Genomic DNA, 18,580 nt, shown 5'->3' on the forward strand with positions numbered 1-18,580 from the left:
GAATCCTCTAGCTCAGTCTACTGGGTTGCTGGGATTACAGGCGTGCACCACCGTGCCCAGCTTCACACTTTTTTAAAATATATATTTTAGTTGTTGGTGGACTTTATTTTATTTATTTATATGCAGTGCTGAGAATCGAGGCAAGTGCCCTACCACTGAGCCACAACCCTAGCCTTTCACAATACTTCTGAACCCACAGTTAGAAAGTTTACATCTTATTGAGTCTGTATCCCCCACATGCCCCCTACCCACAAAATAGAACTTGATTTCAAATGAAATAATCGGAGTACCTGGCTTCATGATATTAACAGTTCAGAAGTTTGCACCCCCCCTTCTTGTTATAGTCTCAAGTACCAAAAATAGTCATCTTTCAGGGCAAGCCACATTTTCTTCAGCCTGGTTGTTCTTAACCCAGTTGACGTTGCCATCATTTGCTCCATAAGCGTGATCTCCCCTTTGTCTTCTGGTGTTTTTTTGGTTTGCTTTTTTTTTTTTTTTTTTTTTTGGTGTGGTTCTATGGGTGGAACTTGGGGCCTTTTGCTTGCTAGGTAAGTGCTCTACCACTGATCTATATTCCTAGCTTTCAGTTATGTCTTCTACAAAGTAGAAACTGTGATCCTGTTAAAAGACCAGTTGGAGCCAGTAGTTTCCCTGCTCCATACACTTCCTTGCACACTTGGCCAGAATTCCCATTGACCTCCCCACCTCATCTTGTGCTCTTCTCATAAACCGCACATGCCTTCTCTCGGGTTCCCTGGTGACTCTCAGGTCCATACAGAGCAACCAGCATGAGGCCGGATGCCACCGACCCCTTCCCCAAATTGATTTCTGTCCATCCCCTCCCCCCACCATCGTAACAAGGGTCCCTCACTTACTAAGCATGTGCTCTACCACTGATCTGCACCCCACAGCCTTATCCATTCTTAACCCTTCCCCTTAAAAATAGTCTGGCTTCCCTGCAATAAGTAGCCTTGAATTCATTTTAAAAATAACCATTAGCTTGTTGTCTAGATATTGAACCCAGGGCCTTGCGTGGCGTGCTAGGACAGAGCTCTACTTCTGATGTGCACCCCTGGCCTAGAAGGGTGTTGATCTCTGTTTACTCTGCTTGTTGCCTTTGCTACTTGAGTTTTATTATTTCAAGTAGCATTAGACCATGTTTGCCTTGTTCATTGTATCTGCAGCTTGGTGCACATACACATGAGACTCTTTAAGAGTTTGCAGTCAGATTTTTCCTGTAAGGAAGCCTAGATTTACGATTCTAGCAGCAGCCTCTGCATGGCTGATTATCGTTTGTTTTTTTTTTTTTTCTTTTTTTGCCCATGCTGGGGATTGAGCTCTGCCTCATGCATGCTGAATAAGCACTGTGCCATTGAGCTACACACCCAGCCCTGCTGATTAGCCTTTGTAATTACTACAGCTTTCTTATCTGCTAGTCATTCTGTGATTAAACTGGGTTTTGAACCTTACCTCTTAATTTCATGGCCGCTACAGAGCAGATGTTGAAAAGAGCAAAAATGACTTATCTTTTCTAGTTCTTCCCTACAGTAGGATTTTAGGGATGCAAACTACAGGGGTTCAAATCCTGTACCATCCCTTACCATCTTTGTGGCAAAGCCATCTAACCTCTTGGTGCTGGTGCCCCATCTATAAAATGGGGATGGGGCTGCCCCTTTATGGTATTACAGATTTAGTACAAGGTGTAGGTGTGTTGAAGCGCCTGCCTGGAGGTCTTTATCGCTTGTTATCGTGTGCTCAACCTTGTATTTCACTTCTATCAGGGAAGCATAATTTATATTGTATGTACAGATCTGATACCCTGGCAGATGTTAGTGTGGCCATGTAGTCTGCAGGAGATGAGGGATACAGGGATAGGTTTACTTCTTATTCCAACCTTATTTGTTGGCTGGCTTCTTCTGGAATCATCTGGGCTCTTTTTTTTTTTTTTTTTTTAAGTGGTGCTGGGGGTGGAATCCAGGGCCCCACATGTTAGCTAGGCAAGTGCTATATCACTGAGCTACATTTCCGGCCCTGGGCTTGTTCTCTTTTGCTGGGGATTAAACCAATGGCTTTACACCTGAGTGGCAGGTTACTACTACTGAGCTATATCTTCAGCCCTTCTTATTTTTTTTTTTAACTTTATTTTTTGGTACTCAGGGATTGAACTCGGGACACTCAACCACTGAGCCACATCCCCAGTCCTCTTTTCTATTTTATTTAGAGACAGGGTCTCCCTGAGGCTGGCTTTGAACCCATGATCCTCCGTCTCAGCCTCCTGAGCCACTGGGATTACAGCCATGCACCACTGTGCCTGGCCTCTGCAGCCTTTTTTAAATTTTGAGAAGGTCTTGCTGAGTTGTCCAGGGTGGCCTCAAACTTTATCTTCCTGCCCCAGCCTCTAGAGTTGCTGGGTTTATAGGCAAGTGCCACCACACTCGGTTCCAGTCCTATTCTTAAACCTTTTTTTTTTTTCCCCCTAGGCATTGAACCCAGGGAGCTTTGTCACTGAGCCACATCCCCAGTCTTTTTTTAAATCTTGAGTCAAGCTCTCCCTAAGTTCTTAGGGACTTGCTAAGTTGCTGAGGCTGGCCTTGAACTTGTGAGCCTCCTGCCTCAGCCTCCCAGGTCGCTGGGATTACAGATGTGCACCACCACTCCTAGAGATTCTTCTCTCTTAAGAGATGTGGTGGCTTTGTCTTCCTTTATCTCTCAATATCTTGCTTCTCAATTCTTAACTTTCGATTTCTTGAGGTGTATACCACCAGGGACCCTCTCTTCCCCGACTTCCATTTTATTCCTTCCATTCCAGTCCTACAACTACTTTTAGCAGTTGGGGTACCAGCTGGAGATGCCAATTTTAATGCCTATCTCGAGTGCCAGTTCTAATTTCTAGTTGCTGAATAATCGTCTCCTTAGCTGCTGCGGGGCTGGGCTGGAGCTGTGGTAGAGGGCTCGCCTAGCATCTGAGGTCCTGCATCTGGTCTTTCACACTGCAGACAACAACAAATTCATAGCCGCTGTTCACTACTAAAAGTTACAGCCTGTGTACTCTCCTTTCTCTCCACCAAGAAGTTTAGAATTTGGTAGTTTTTTAGTTGCTGCCATAACAAATTGACAGACTCAGTGGTTTAAACATCAAATGTTTATTATCATAGGTTGTGCAGGCCTGAAACTGGTCTCACTGGATGAAAAATCACGGTGTCCGCAGGCTGCATTCCTTTTTGGAAGCTCTGGGGGAGAATGTTTCCTGCTGTCCCGGGCGTTGGCTGAATTCAGTTCCTTGCAGTTGTAGGACTCGGACCTCCATTTTCTTGTTGACTCTGAGCTGAAGGCTGTTCCCAGCCTTTGAAAGGCTGTCTCATCTTTTGGCTCATGGTCTCCTTTATCTTTAAAGCCAGCAACTGCAGGTTGCATCCTCACATCTCTCTGACCCTTCTTCCATAGTCACATTTCTTTTGAAATACAGCTGGAAGGTTCTGTGCTGCTAAGGGCTAGATTAGAGATTAGATCAGGCCCACAGATCATGCAGGATAATCTCTTCATCTCAAGGGCTGTTGAACAATCACATCTGCAGGGTCCTTTTTGCCACATAAAAGAATATTCATGGATTCCGTAGGTTGGGGTATGAATATCTTTGGGGTATTTACTGTTTGCCTTCTGCAAATACCATTGGCTAGTTCCCTCTTGCCTGTGGCATTCTTAAGCAGGGTTGAGTCTTAGAACTTCTCTTACATAGCCCACTCCTATTGCCTAACCCATGTTTCTCACCAACATATCTGGCTTAGATGTTAGAGTAATTTAACATTTTGTAATTTTGCCTTCTCCAGGTTTTGGGGTGCTAGTGATCAAACCCAGAGATATTCTACCACTCGCTACATCCCCACCCTTTTTATTGAGACGGGGCCTCCCTAAGTTCCCTAGACTGTCATCAAACTTGTGATCCTCCTGTCTTACTCCCTTGAGTAGCTGGGATTACAGGCATTCACCACCTGTACCTGGTTATAGTGTGCCTCTGCCAGATCAGTTTTTCTAAAGCATGACTCTGGTATCATGGTTTCTCCCTCCCCTGTGATTCCTCTGGTTTGTTGACTGGGGAACAGAACTCATGATTTTTAGCCTGACATCCCTGACCTCCTTCAGGCTGTCACCATCCTTCACTCTCTGGTCTTGCCTTTCTGACCTGGTATGCTTGTCTGTTTCTTGGGTGTCTCCTAAGTGACATTCAGTACCCTGGTGCTCCAGCTTGGACAGCTCCCTCTGCCCAGGTCATAAGGAGCTCTTGGTTGCCCTGAGTCCCTCCTTGGTGGCCTGACTGCCCTTTCTCTGGGAAAGTGCTCAGATGTTGACTGTGGGGTATTGCCTTACTTCATATTGGTTCTATATTTCTTATGACTGATCTCTGAGGAATACAATTGGGAATGAATCATGAGATATCAGGTGGGCAGAGAGCTAAGGTTATATAGAGTTGAGTCCTCTGCTAAGTCTTGCTCCATTTCTAATCCTCCTAGTTATAACTGTCAAGTGGGCATGGGATGGCATAAATGTCACTAGGGGAAGGACCAACTCAAGCAAAGGCCTGGTGGCAGGGAGGAAAGCCGTACCCAGTGGCCAGCTTCCTTCCCACTAGCTCCTGGGATCCTGCTGTGGTTCACTTTGGGGACAGGAAGGATAAATGCAATCTTCAGATGCCTTAAAATATCTTGCCCCGTGAAGATGTGTTGCTCTTTGCCAGGCCAAATATCCCAGTGTATAGCAAGATTGAAAGAATTCAGACCTGCAGGTCTGTTTAATGCCCAGGTGTAAGAGATGGCTGAAAAGGGCACCTTGGTGGGCTGTACAGTCTCTTGAGCCATGTCCCTAATACCTGGGATAACCTCAGGATTCAGGCACTGTTCAGCTAGTCAGGGTAGAAGCTATGTCCTGCCACTTTGAAAACAGTGACCAGAGCCGGGAGTGAAGCTTAGTGGTAGAGTACTACTTCGCATGCATGAGTCCCTGGATTTGATCCCTATCACTGCCCCAAACCAAGAAACCAAGTGACTGAGAAGGCAAAAGTAATGCTGCTGCAGTAGCGTGTATGCCTCTGGCTGGTGATGCCCAGTTCTACAGCTGTCCTTATCGCAGGCTCTCCCTGGACAGTTGCTATGGGAATAGGAAGACATTTTTGCCTGCAAGGGGCTTCACGTGCTTCTGGAATTCTCCCACTTCTTCCTGCAGTGCTGGGGGTGGAGCCCAGGGCCTTGTGCATGCTAGGCAAGTGCTGTACCACTGAGCCATACCCCAGCCCTTGCTCCTGAAGGTCTTTATTCCAAAGGTTCCCAAGCCCAAGTTACAGTCCATATAACATACAGTGTATATCACCACTGTGCCCACAGTGAGCCAAGCGTCTTTTTCCTGACCACCCAGCAAGTCAGAAAGTCCCTGCTTGGTGGCACCCATCCAGCCACCCAGCCTGGAATTGGGGCCTGGTATACAGTTGGTGCCTACAGACATGAATGGCACTTGAAGAAAGTGAGTGCACTGCTCCCACAGCAGCCAGTGTGTGGCAGTGGTCAGGCCAGACACATCACTCGAATTCCTGGCTTTGCTGTTTGTTCTAGGCCTCTGCGGCGGCCAGCCAGGGAGAGCTATTTCTGCCCCTTGGCTAGTGATAACTGAGCACCTAGTCTTTGTGGCGCTGGGTGGGAGAATCCAGAGATGGCAGAGGCCTGGTGCCGCCACAGGGTGCCCTCCATGGACAGTCACCCACCCAACTGGTTAGACCTGTTCTTACCTCACTCTCTGTAGTCAGCACTGGCTGGGGACAACAGCCTTTCCACTCATCTCGCTCTCCTTGGTGTCTTCATTCCTTCAGTTTCTCCTTCCCCTACAGCAATGGCAAGCCACTGTCTTCAATAATCAGATTTTCCACCAAAACTTGACAGTTCTGCTCTTCTGAACAACGGGAATAAATATGGATGAGGTGCATGTATTCTGAAGGATGAGCTTTTTGGGGAGCCAGCCCACTCTCCTAACTTGGTCTCTAGTTCCCGTGTGCAGGGTGGGGCACTCCGCTGCTCAGATGCCTTGACCTCCAATTTAATTAGCTCCTCAATGAGAATGTTGCCACCTTCTCTGGCCTATGGAACATTCGCTGCCTGTTCCTTAGTGTGACCCTGGTCCACTCATTGTAGCACTGACCACTCTGTGGCACACCCTTAAGGGCTCTGGAGAAAGATCAGACCAGCTGTCTTCTAATTTACAGAAGGAACCTGGCTGCCGATACCGTGTGTGCGCACTGGGGATTGAACCCAGAGGCACTCTGCCACTGAGCCACATCCCCAGCCTTTGTTGAGACAGGGTGTTACTCCATTGCCTAGAGCCTTGCTAAGTTACTGAGGCTGGTCTCATGCCTGGCCTGATACCTTTTTAAATAACATCTGTTCTGTTCTAGAGTTCCCGTGTTGTCCTCATTATCTCCAGAAAACCAACCTCAAAAAGGCAGCCTTGCTCAGTTCACAGATGACTTCTTGTGTAGGCATCGTGGAAGCACACACTACACATCGTGGGGGATGGGGGAAAGCCGCCCTATTTATGTTCTATCATTTTAAGCTTAATTCCAAAATTCATTAAAATTGTGGTATTCTTACAGCTAAATGAAGTTTTTACATGAGTGTTTCATCCTCCCTTATTTTATTCCACCAGGCTCAAAGACTTGGAAAGAGACAGCTTAACGGAAAAGGTAATCTCCAGAGTGTGGGTTTTTTTTTGTTTTTTTTGTTTTTTAGATAGTCTTACTAGGTTGAATTCCTGGGCTCAAATGACTTTAAGTCATCTAGAGATGACAAATGCCATGTTAATGCTCTGCTATGTACATAGTTGTTGTGCTGTATTGTTTAGGGAATAAAGACAAGAAAATCTTTTTGTGGGGGGAGTTGGTACTAGAGATTGAACCCAGGGTGCTTTATCACTAATATCTCCAGTTCACTTTTTTTTCTTTACACATTTTGTATTGGTGCATTAGTTTTATAGAATGGTGGGATTTGTTACATATTCGTACATGCACACAATATAATAATATTTGGCCACTAATAACACTCCCTAGCACTTTCCCTCTCCTTTCCTTCTACCACCCTTTTTTTTGAGACAGGGTCTTGTTCAGTTGCTGAGGCTGATCTCATACTTGCAGTCCTCTTGCCTCAGCATCCTGACTGGCTGGGATTACAGGCATGTGCCACTCCATTGAACCCAGATGAAATTCTTTTAAGAATATTTTCCATCTGAGGATGGTTGAATACTTAGAATCAGAACCTGTGAATATGGAGAACTGACCATTTTTTTTTTTAGTGTGTTGGCTGAGTCGGTGCTGCCTGCCGTTCAGTCATTGTGATGTGACCAGGTGGTTCGGTTACTTGTGTATTAGCCCATTAGTTAATATCTTGGGAGTTTGGGGGCTGATGAACATATATTCTTCCCTTAGGAGTGTGTGAAGGAGAAATTGAATCTCTTGCATGAATTTCTGCAAACAGAAATAAAGAATCAGTTATGTGATTTGGAAACCAAATTACATAAAGAAGAATTATCTGAGGTAAGTCAGTTCCCAGCATCTTGGCTACCAGAAGAAACATCTCCCTGTAACTTGTGTGTCACCAAGGAGTTGGAGAAACCCCCGCTCCTGTTGCCTGATGATTGTAAAGGAAACGCATGTATTTGTTCCCTTGTTCTTATTGCCATTTGTTTACATTCACTGCTACTTAAATTATCCTTTCCTGCTGTAGGAGGGCTACCTGGCTAAAGTCAAATCCCTTTTAAATAAAGATTTGTCCTTGGAGAACGGAGCTCATACTGTCAGTCGAGAAACGAACGGCCATCTAGAAAACGGGAGCCAAGGAAGCCGTGCAGACAGGAGAGTGAAAATGTCAGAACCAAACGCCCCCAAATCCGGTTCCAAACCTCGTGGACCCAGAAGAAGCAAGTCTGATAGCGAGACTAAGGGTAAGAACCCTTGGCTCATTTCCAACCTTGGAGGAGGTTATGATACGCACGAGGGCACAGACTTTGACTCATGCACCCCTGGGCAGCGTCTTCTTGTTTTCTTTTTTCGTGCTGGGGGTGGAACCCAGGGCCTCCTACATGCTAAGTGCACTCTCTACCACTGAGCTACTCCCCAATACTTCTGGGGTTTTTTTTTTTTTGTGTGTGTGTGTGTGTACTTCCTAACTTAGACTTGGGTAGATGTTTCCTGAGTTCCAACGGTTCCGGGCTTTTTCAACTTTATAATGTCCATACTTGCTGAAAAACATATTTTGAATTATTTTTGGTACTAGGGATTAAACCTAGATGCCTTTTACATGGAGCTGCATCCCCAGTCTTTTTTTTTTTATTTTGAAGTGGTCTCTAAGTTACTGAGGCTAGCCTTGAATTTGCAGTCCTCCTGCTGGTTATTGACTAGAATCTAAAACCTCAGGATACTTAAGCCTCAATCTGACTTTCTGCAATAGCTAGGGCCATGCGTGGACTTATCTTTTCATAGCGGCCTTTTCTTGTTTCTTTTTTTCCCTCCTTAAACAGCTGAAGCTTCATCTAGTCCCATGGTTACGAGGAGAACGACCAGGCAGACCACCATCACATCTCATTTTACAAAAGGGTCAGTATATAATGAATGGATTGCTACTTTTTCTTGGTGCATGGCTTTTGGTAAAACATGAATGGAATAGTTTATAATTTATCAGTGCCAACTTTTATGTTGCATAGATTTTTTTCCCCCCGTTTTTTTGCACTGTGCTGAGATAGAATCCAGGGCCTGGTATATGCTAGGCAAGTGCTCTCCTCCTGAGCTACACTCCCTGCATAGGTTTTCATCTTGCAGTTTTTGTTGACATTCATAAACAGCATTTTTAAAGATATTTTTTAGTTATCGATGCACCTTTTATTTATGTGGTGCTGAGAATCAAACCCAGTACCTCACACATGCTAGGCAAGGACTCTACCACTGAGCCACAAAAAAAACAAAACAAAACAAAAAAACCCCAGCCCCAATAACAGCTTTTTTCTGGGGGGCGGGTACTGGGGATTGAACTCGGGGGCACTCGACCACTGAGCCACATCCCCAACCGTTTTTGTATTTTATTTAGAGACAGGGTCTCACTGAGTTGCTTAGCACCTTGCCACTGCTGAGGCTGGATTTGAACCCGTGATCCTCCTGCCTCATATTCCTGAGCTGCTGGGATTACAGGCATGTGCCACCACGCCTGGCATGAACAACATTTCTGAAGAATTCATCTACTTTTGTTTTTCCAGTTACAGTTAGGTGATGAAACAATAGCCATTTGTATCACTTTGAAACAAATCCCAAACATGTCATCCAACATAAAAACAACATACTGTTTCATGCCTTTTACAATTTTTTTTCCCCCTCTGCTGAGGATTAAGCTCAGGGCCTGTAGGGATGCTAGGCAAGTATGCTACCACTGAGCTATATACCTAGCATAACTTTTTTTTTTTTTTAACTGAAGACTTAAACCAGGGATGTTTTACCACTGAGATCCACCCCAGCCCTTTTATTTTGAGATGGGGGTCTCACTAAGTTGCTGTTGGTGTTGGTCGAACTGAGGGCCTCACACATGCTTGAACTTGGAATCCTTCTGTCTCGGCCTCCTAAGTTGCTGGGATTATGGTGTATATTGCCGTGCCCAGCTACTTTTTATTCTTTGAGGCTGATTTCTTTTTTTTTTTTTTTAATATTTTTAGTTTTAGATGGACACAATATACTTATTTTTATTTATGTGGTGCTCAGGATCGAACCCAGCTCTACCACTGAGCTACAGCCCCAGCCTCGAGGCTGAGTTCTTTATAGATGGTACTGTGTATCAGGTGTGTGATGTCTCTTCTCTTTGTGACATTAGCAGCCATTGTTCAGTATTTAGATGCATGATTTCTTAGGACATGCAAAATGGAATTATCCTAAATCTGTCAAAGAAATATTGAATTTAAGCCTCTTTCAACATCCTGCCAATAAGGGTCTCTCCTGGGAGGAAAGAAGGCATCTAGGTCCTGCATTAGGCTGAGTCCTTTTGGGAAGGAGGGCCACAAGTTATTCTGGGCCCACTGGAGGGCAAGGGTCTCTCTGAACTAACAGTTGCCTGATTCTGTGTGACAGCCCTGCTAAACGGAAACCTGAGGAAGAACCTGAAAGAACAAATTCAGATGACTCTGAGGAAGACAAAGACCAGGTAACGCAGGCATTACACAAAAATTAGAGTTCAGAATCGATATATGCTTAGATAACCTAGCATGTGGTTCATACTGTCAAGCTGGGGTTCTCCAGAGAAGCAACTAGTTTGTGTGTGTGTGTGTGTGTGTGTGTTGATACATATGATACATAGACATATAAAATGTCAGAAAGCTATGTGGTTCTTTGGCTCAAAGATGGTTGGAAGCTGGGACCAGGGTTGTGGCTCGGTGGTAGAGTGATTGCCTTGCATGAGTGAAGCGGGGTTTGAAACTCAGCACCTCATAAAAATAAATTAAAGATTATGTCCATTTACACACAAACACACACAAAAAATGATGGTGGAAACTGAAAAGACAGGCTGGTATCTGCAGGATAGGCTGGCAGGCTGGAGGACCCAGGAAGAATTGATGTTGCAGTTTGAGTCTAAAAGCATCTGGAGGCAAAAACTTAATTTTGGTGTTGGTCGAACTGAGGGCCTCACACATGCTAGGCAAGTATTTTACCATTGAATTACATCCCATCCCCAGAATTTTATGTGTACTCCTAATCAGATGTTTCATATATAAATGTTCCTTGTGATAGTACACGGATGTTCCATATACCCTATGTTCCACTTTTCACCAGTGATAACATCTCAGACTGTTAGGTACAAATGGCAACAAACCCTTAGGAAATTAACATTGGTACAGGGTACAGACTATTCAGATGGTATCAGTTTTCATGCTTGTATGGATACATATGTATCATTACATGCAGCTTTATCACAGTCATGTGTGTGTGTGTGTGTGTGTGTGTGTGTATATATATATATATAAATAAAAATTATAGGTTTATGGGATTCAACCCGGAGTCTGTGCACACATGGCAAGTGCTGTACTGCTGGCATATACTCCAAACCCTTTAGTTGTCAAATAGCGTTCAGATTTGTTTTTATTGTAACTTTTCTTTGATGCTGAAGATGGAACCTAGGGCTTCATGCAAGCAAACACTATGCCATTACTACATTCCCAGCCTCCTCATCACTATATTTTTATCCCTTTTTAAGTTAAATGAACAGTTAACCTAGAGATGGAAAATCTCATGACCTTAGGGAAATAGTATACTAGTGCATCCACCTGAGAAAGGAACTAATGTCCTAGCTGGGCAGTCACAGTTGCTTCCTGATATGAATCCCAAACTTCCACTTTGTTTTATCCCAGTACTGAAGAATTGCTGACCTGAGAGAATCTGACTCCTATAGCATCCCTAGGCAGTCTCTAGGAATCAGACATGTATTGGCCTAACTCCTGGCCTTGACTTGGTTTGGGGAGCTATGGGGCATTGAAATAAGACTGACAATTTCCCAGATAGCCCCCAAACCTAGACATCCCTCTTTTCCCACCCTTTTTTATCTTTTGTTTTGTAGCATTAGGAATGGAACCCAGCGAGTGCTAGGCAAGCACTCCACCACTGAGCCACCCAGCTCCACCCTGCTTTTAACTACATCACATGTTTATTTGATAATTTGACTCATGATTTTGGTATTGATATTCCTTTGAATCCCATATTCTTGTCTTTTTGTTCTCCCTCCTTCCCTCCACACAGGAAGAGAAGAGACGTTTACAGGAAGAGAAGAGACGTAGAGTTACAGCCACTGAATCGTAAGAATAATTATTATACCTTTCTTTTTGTTTGTGTTGTTTCACCTTAATTATGGAAATTACTTTCCCAGAAAGTTTGAAAAGTGGAGTTTATAGTGAGTTTCCCTAGCAACCATAGACCTGTTAAGGATGCTAAATTTGGGGTCAGATAAGTAACCATTTGAGGTAAAACTTCTCCATTGAAAAGAATGAATTAAGAAAAATATCAGTTTTCCTCATCAGAGTTGGATTTAAAGGTTTTACAAATAATACATGTAAAATGAATATTACCCTTCGGGGCTCCTGAGATGACCATTGCTTTTGGGTTAGGAAAGGAGATTTTATGAAATAACTTCAGGGAAATGAACCTGTATAAGTCCCAGTTGCTGTATTTTATTTTGCTCAACAGAGTTGCTGAACCTACTGCAACAGAACCGGAAACAGTGACACCAGGAACACATACTGACACTGAAGAGGAAGAGAGAGAAGGAGTAATACCTTGTTACCTCCTTTTTTTTTTTTTTTTAATTCTACTGTGATCTCAAGTCCCCCCTGGTTCCAGGCATGAGGGCAGGGAGTGGGCAATGTACGGGTACACAGTGAGTGTCATGAATGATCTAATAGCCTTAATTTGGTCAAGACACTCAACACTCCCCAACTGTCCATAAGGAAGGTATGTCAAGTTGTGATTTTAAGACCTCAGTGGCAGACCTAGGGGGCCAGCTGGACCTTGGTTACTTGGTCACAGAGCTTGTCTGTCCCCTTACTTGCCTGCCTTCAGTCTTTGTGAAGATGTTTTAAACATGGGAGGTCCTTACATTCTATAGCATCATCCTGATACAAAGTTGCCTTCTTGGACTAGAGATGTAATTCAGAGGCTGATGCCTTCCTAGCATGGGTTAGGCTCTGGGTTCATCTATAGTACTACAAAAAAGAAAAAAATTTCTTAATTTTCTTTTGAGATGGTGTTTCTTTGTTGACTCTGCTGGTCTCAAACTCCTGAGCTCAAATGATCCTCCTATCTCAGCCTCCCAAGTAGCTGGGACTCTTGGCTTAAACTACAGTGTTACAGGATCTAGTCTGTAAAAATTTCCTTATTGTCCTGCCATTTGCCCTATCAAAAAGAAGGGGCAAGAAAAATTGTCTTAAAGGCAGATAGTTTTTACTCTTACCAAATAGATGATAGGACCAGTTTAGGTAGGCTGTTTCCATAGAACATAAAGATCAGGACCACATGGAAAAATTACTCTTTCTATTCCCCCTTAGGAAGAGAGGAGACTCAGAAGTCAAACCAAAGAACCGTAAGTATAGTTAACTTGCCTTTGTGCTTTGACACCTAACTGCTAACGTGAGGGTTTCAGTGCGATGACTAGAGTGCTGAACGCTGGTGCAGGACTCCAGCCTGTGAAGTTCAGATCACTGCAGGGAAGGCTAAAGTCACCTGGGATGTTTTCTGACCCTGGCCTGCCCTCAGGGTGGTCCTCAACAGGCTGTCATGTGGTGCCAGAGGCCTCAGAGGCTGTGTTGATTATCTTGCTCTGATAGTGCTTGGTGACAACCCTCCCAGAAGCTCAGCTGCTTAAAACAGCACTCATCCAGCTCAACAGCTGTCAGGTGGCTGAGGTTTATGGGGACTGATGGGGCTGACCCAGCTGCCCCATGAATAGGCCAACCTGGGCACACTCTCATGACGGGGTAGAGTATGATGGCACAGTGAGAAGTGTAGCACTTTCTCAAGTTTCTGATGTCCCATATGAAGGACCTGAGTCCAGAGGTGGGTTGAGTATCCCATCCAAGTGCAGGTCCCTGGTGGAGAGAGACTCTAATCCCTCACATAGCCAGTTTACTATAGTTGCTGGTGCAGACCATACTCAGCCTAGCTCCAAAGGCTAGATGCCCACCTTCTTCCACCACAGGCAGAGCTCCCATCGGGGTCCAGGTAGTGGAGGCCCCCTGTCTGTTGTTCACTGCCATCTCTGATCAATATTCTGTGCAGGGCTGGGCTGGAGCTCTGTGGTGGAGGCTCTGGGTTCAGTTCCTAATACCAAAAAACTCATGAAGCAGTATTTCTGAAGATCTTAAGTTCCAAAGTAATTGGTGCCTTTTGGATTTCCCGCAGTGCAGATAAGAGGTGGCTTGTGCCCTGAATCTAGGAAGGAGACCACTGTAAGCCTTCCGTGGGGCTGCCTGAAGTAGTCCTAGCTCCCCAGCTGACTGACACATCTTTTGTTTTATGTGACAGAACACCTATACCGAAACTGGAGGAGGAGCTGGATGGAGAAGCCAGACCAGGGACTCACAATGAAGCGGAAGGAGATAAGCGAGTAAAGGCAAAATTTTTTTTTTAAGTAATATTTTTTGTGGTAGATGGACACAATACCTTTATTTATGTGATGCTGAGGATTGAACCCAGGGCCTCGCAAGTGCTAGGCGAGTGTTCTACCACTGAGCCACAACCCCAGCCCAAGGCAAAATCTTTATTATCTATTCTCATGTTCCTGTTTGGTTGGTGGAAACAGTACAGGGCGTGGCTCTGGGATTCAAACCCAGCCCCACATACTGTGGGGTGACTCTGGGCAACTTAATCTGTCGGATCGGTGCCACATGTCTGCACTGATATGTAGTGAGCATGCTGTTCTGTCTCTGCACCACGTTGGAGAGCCTGTGTTTCTAGACTGAGACTGGTGTGCAACCTGCTTCTCTTGAGGCCTTTTCCACCCCAAAGTCTTGATCTGTGCTCAGCTCAGTTCAGCAAGTTCTCCTTTACCAGCCTGCCTATTAAATCGTTCTGAGCCTAGTTCTCTTCTTGCTCCCCAGCCAGCCTCCCTGCCTCCTACTCAGCCAAAGAAGCATTTTTAAAACCTAGAATAAGCTGGGTGTGGTGGCACATTTCTGAAACCTAGCCCTTACAGAGGCTGAGGCAGGAGGATTGCAGATTCTAGGCCAGCCTGGGCAACTTGGTGAGATCCTGTCTCAAAGTAAAAATAAATAAATAAATAAATAAATAAAAATAAAAAAGGGAGGGGGTGCTGGGGATGTATCTCGGTGGTGGAGTGACCGAGGGTTCAATGCCTAGAATCAGACACACACACACACACACACACACACACCCAAAAAAAAAAACACCCAAAACACAAAAATAGTTGTTCCCTAGTTTATTCCGAGGATTGGTGCCTGGACCCTCTGATACCAAAGTCTGCTCAAGTCCTTTACACAAAATGACATATTTGCAAACTACACACATCCTCCCATATGCTTTAAATCATTTCTAGATTATGTATGCTGCCTAATACAACATAAATGCTATGTAAATAGTTGTTATACTGTACTCTTTTTTTTTTTTTTTGTACCAAGGATTGAACTCTGGGCACTTGACCAATTTAGAGACAGGGTCTCACTGAGTTGATTAGCGCCTCACTAAGATGCTAAGGCTGGCTTTGAACTTGCGATCCTCCTGTCTCAGCCTCCCGAGTTGCTGAGATTACAGGCATGTGTGACTGTGCCCGACTGGCTGTTACACTGTATTTAGGAAATGACAAGAACAGTGTGTTCATGTTAAGGGTAGGAAAATCCTGAGCATCTTCCGTCCCCAGTTGGATGGATCAGATGATAAGGAGGGCCCCTAGTTCTTGGGGCTTGACCTCTGAAAGTGTAGGCTGACAGTACTATCCTCTACCTGAGCTTTAAGCAAAAGGGACAGGCTGTGTGCTGGGGGCTGCAGGCCTCTGCTCCCCTAATCGGGAATCACAAACTTGGGTAGTCCCAGGGCTACCCATGTGGTTTTTCTGCCTGTTGAGATCTAGAGTGAAGCCCAAAGTCACAGCCTTACTGGGTCATGAGCTGGTTGGCAATGGTTCCCTGTTTTTGTCCCATGGCACATGAGCCGTAGGTATGGCCGCCAGTGGGCTGTGATGTCTCACTGCCTCTCTCCTTTCCTGTCCAGATATGGGTTGCATTTCCATCAGTGCTTGCCTGAAATCCCTTCAGAAGGGAGAGACAATAGAAGTATAAACACTCTATCCTCAGTTGGACTTTTTGCCCCTTGGTAGAAAGGGATGTCAGGATCAAACATGTGGCTTTTTAAACTTTTAGTTGTAGAAGGACACTACACCTTTATCTTATGTTTTATGTGGTGCTGAGGATCGAACCCAGTGCCTCACCCTTGGTAGGCAAGTGCTGCTCCACTGAGCCACAACCCCAGCCCCCTAGTAAGGTATCTTATTATACACAGCCTCACAAAATACTAGATTGTCCATGTAAGTTAATAACAGAGTTGGGAAATTCTGCTTTTTTTGTTAGCAGTAGGGATTGAATCCAAGGCAGTTTACCACTGAGCTACATCCCCAGCCTTTTTTATTGTTTTGAGACAGGGTCTTGCTAAGTTGCCCAGGTCGGCCTTGAATTTGTGATCCGCTTGCCTCTGCCTCCTGTGTTGCCAGAATTAGTAGTGTTCCATTGCACTGGCCTGGAATTTCTGCTTTTTCTCAATCTTTTCTTTTCTGAAACTCTATTCCTTTTTTTTTTTTTTCTTATATCCCAATGTCTGTAAAAGTCTTAACCACTTACCAGAGGACTGGTGGGACTTTAGCCTTTCTGGACAACATCAGCACAATGTCCACAAATTCCCCTTTACACTCAACTTTCCTAGGACAGAAGTTGGCAGGGTGTGGCTAGCAGGACAAATCCAGCCCACTGCCTGTTTTTTGTAAACTTTTCTTAGAATGCAGCCACATCTCTTTATTCATACTTTCTGCGGCTGCTCTTATGGTACAGTGGCAGGAAGGATAGTCGTGACACAAACCCCATGGCTTACAAAACTGAAAATACCTGGCCCTTAACAGAAGCAGGTCACCAACCCCTGGTCTAGGCAATTTGTTTGCAGGGGTATGTGTTGGGTGTTATAGAAGGTTCTTTAGTACCTGCTTATTGGTAGGTTGGGGAAACTGGGGAGTAAATATTTGAAGCTTCATCTTCACCCTGTAGTCCTGCCCGTGCTGTTCCTGTTCTCTGGCTCTGTAGTGCAGAAGGCTGTAGCCTGTTTTCTGGTATCGAATTTCATCTTGCTATCTGTCTCAAACTAATTTTTCTAATTTTTCCCTTCTTTATTTCTCTCTCCCCTTGTTAGGATGAAAGGAGGTCTAGAAGTCAATCCAAAGACCTGTAAGTAACTAAAATGCTTATTTGTCATCCCAATTATTAAAACCTCTGTTCTAGAACCTGGGATGATACAGGAGTCATGGGGAATGGTTGGTGTTGGAAGGAAAGTGCCGATGCGCAGGGCTGGGTGCCAAGTCATCCTGTGCCCGCCCTTTCCTGAACCTGGCACAGTTGTGTCTCAACTTCCAGCACTTCCTTCAGGGCCCACATCTGTGGGGGCTTCTGTGGGCCTTGTTTTAGGGTGACAAGTTAGCAGTGTGCTTCAGAGCCCCATGAACATTTTGCTTTTCAATAGGGAGGCCTTATTTTGTCATTCGGCACAAGTTAACAAGTTTTTCTGAGCTAATATTTGATACATATTTGTCCACCCAACAGAGCTGCCAAACGGAGACCTGATGAAAAAGAACCTGAGCGAGTAACTCCACAAATGTCTGAGAGAGATGAGGATGAAAAGGTAAAGGTCGTGCTTTCAATCTCATTGTATTTCATAAAGTCCATTGACTTTAAAAAATGGGATTTTATTTTTTAACTTGCATTTATTATGAAAATATTCAAACATACCCAGTAGACCAAAGGTAGTAAATCTGTACATACTCATTCTCAGTCTTCAGCAGATAGCAGCTAAGGCCACGCAAGTTTATCTTCACCCAAACCTTGTCCTACATGATGTTGCATAAGTTAGACATAGTACAGGAGAAATCTCAAAGGAAGAACTCATTTTAAACATGACCATAGGGTGTTAGCATACATCAGGTAAAATATCTAGTCTGTGTTTGCATTTCCCTGGTTGTCTCTTGTTTTTAGAGTTTGAATCATAGGTCCAAAGATCTAGACAATGTACAATCATGTATTGCTTAATGACAGGGATATATTCTGGGAAATGATTCCTTACATGATTTTGTCATGGTGTGAACACGAGTGTACATACACAAACTAAGATGGCTATGTGACATCAGCAGGTGACAGACGGTGGTCTCATGGGTCCATCAGTCAAGATGTTATGCAATACAGGATTGTATTTGGTTGAGATTTGTCCTAAACCTCTAGTTTTCCTGGTCTGCAAATTTCTTAACTAAGAAATTTTTCTTATCTGTAGTGTCCTAGGTTCTAGATTTTACCAGTTTTTATCTTCTTCAACCCTATCTCCTTCAGGCTGCTTGGCTAGATGCAGGTTGTTACTTTAGAGAATTTATTAGGAGGTGGTGCTATATGCTTCTTGCAGTATCACCTTGGTAAGCACAGTGGTCTCTCAAGGATGAGATTGGTCCTGGGCTCAGATGGCATCAGCCTGATCCATCCATTATAAAGACCCTTAACCTTTTCACCTTTTTTTTCCCTATTGTTGAGGATCAAACCCAGGGCCTTCTATCAAGTCCTCAGTGGGTGTGCTTGGGTTTTTTTTTTTTTTTTTTTTAGTTGTTGATGGACCTTTATTTTTATGTGGTGCTGAGGATCAAACCCAGTGCTCACATGCTGGGCAAGTGTTCTACCACTGAGCCACAAACCCAGCCCTGTCTTCACTGTTTCGAACTGTCATCGCAACCGTGATTTTTGCCAAAAGTTGCAAAGTGGCAGTAATCTAAGTCCTTTG

General features: G+C 44.4%; 1 protein-coding gene across 8 annotated transcripts in view; it reads left to right on the top strand.

Annotated features, from left to right (window-relative positions):
• Dnmt1 (DNA methyltransferase 1) overlaps positions 1 to 18,580 on the top strand; it is a 45,037-nt gene that overhangs the window by 1,682 nt on the left and 24,775 nt on the right. For 4 of the 8 annotated variants that reach the window (XM_046437618.2, XM_046437617.2, XM_046437621.2 and 1 more), the window contains exons 2-12: positions 6,685 to 6,721; positions 7,460 to 7,567; positions 7,758 to 7,974; positions 8,551 to 8,626; positions 10,139 to 10,211; positions 11,798 to 11,853; positions 12,242 to 12,323; positions 13,099 to 13,133; positions 14,075 to 14,162; positions 16,958 to 16,992; positions 17,365 to 17,443. In XM_046437618.2, coding sequence (XP_046293574.1) covers positions 6,685 to 6,721; positions 7,460 to 7,567; positions 7,758 to 7,974; positions 8,551 to 8,626; positions 10,139 to 10,211; positions 11,798 to 11,853; positions 12,242 to 12,323; positions 13,099 to 13,133; positions 14,075 to 14,162; positions 16,958 to 16,992; positions 17,365 to 17,443 — 886 coding nt within the window. Of the gene's footprint in view, positions 1 to 6,684; positions 6,722 to 7,459; positions 7,568 to 7,757; positions 7,975 to 8,550; positions 8,627 to 10,138; positions 10,212 to 11,797; positions 11,854 to 12,241; positions 12,324 to 13,098; positions 13,134 to 14,074; positions 14,163 to 16,957; positions 16,993 to 17,364; positions 17,444 to 18,580 lie in introns of those variants that run through there. The other 4 variants (XM_046437619.2, XM_046437625.2, XM_046437623.2 and 1 more) reach the window with 2 other exon arrangements.

The sequence above is a fragment of the Marmota monax genome, unplaced genomic scaffold, assembly GCF_021218885.2.
Source record: "Marmota monax isolate L192 unplaced genomic scaffold, Marmota_monax_Labrador192_F-V1.1 WCK01_AAM20220418_F8-fsc00021, whole genome shotgun sequence".
Taxonomy (NCBI): Eukaryota; Metazoa; Chordata; class Mammalia; order Rodentia; family Sciuridae; genus Marmota; species Marmota monax.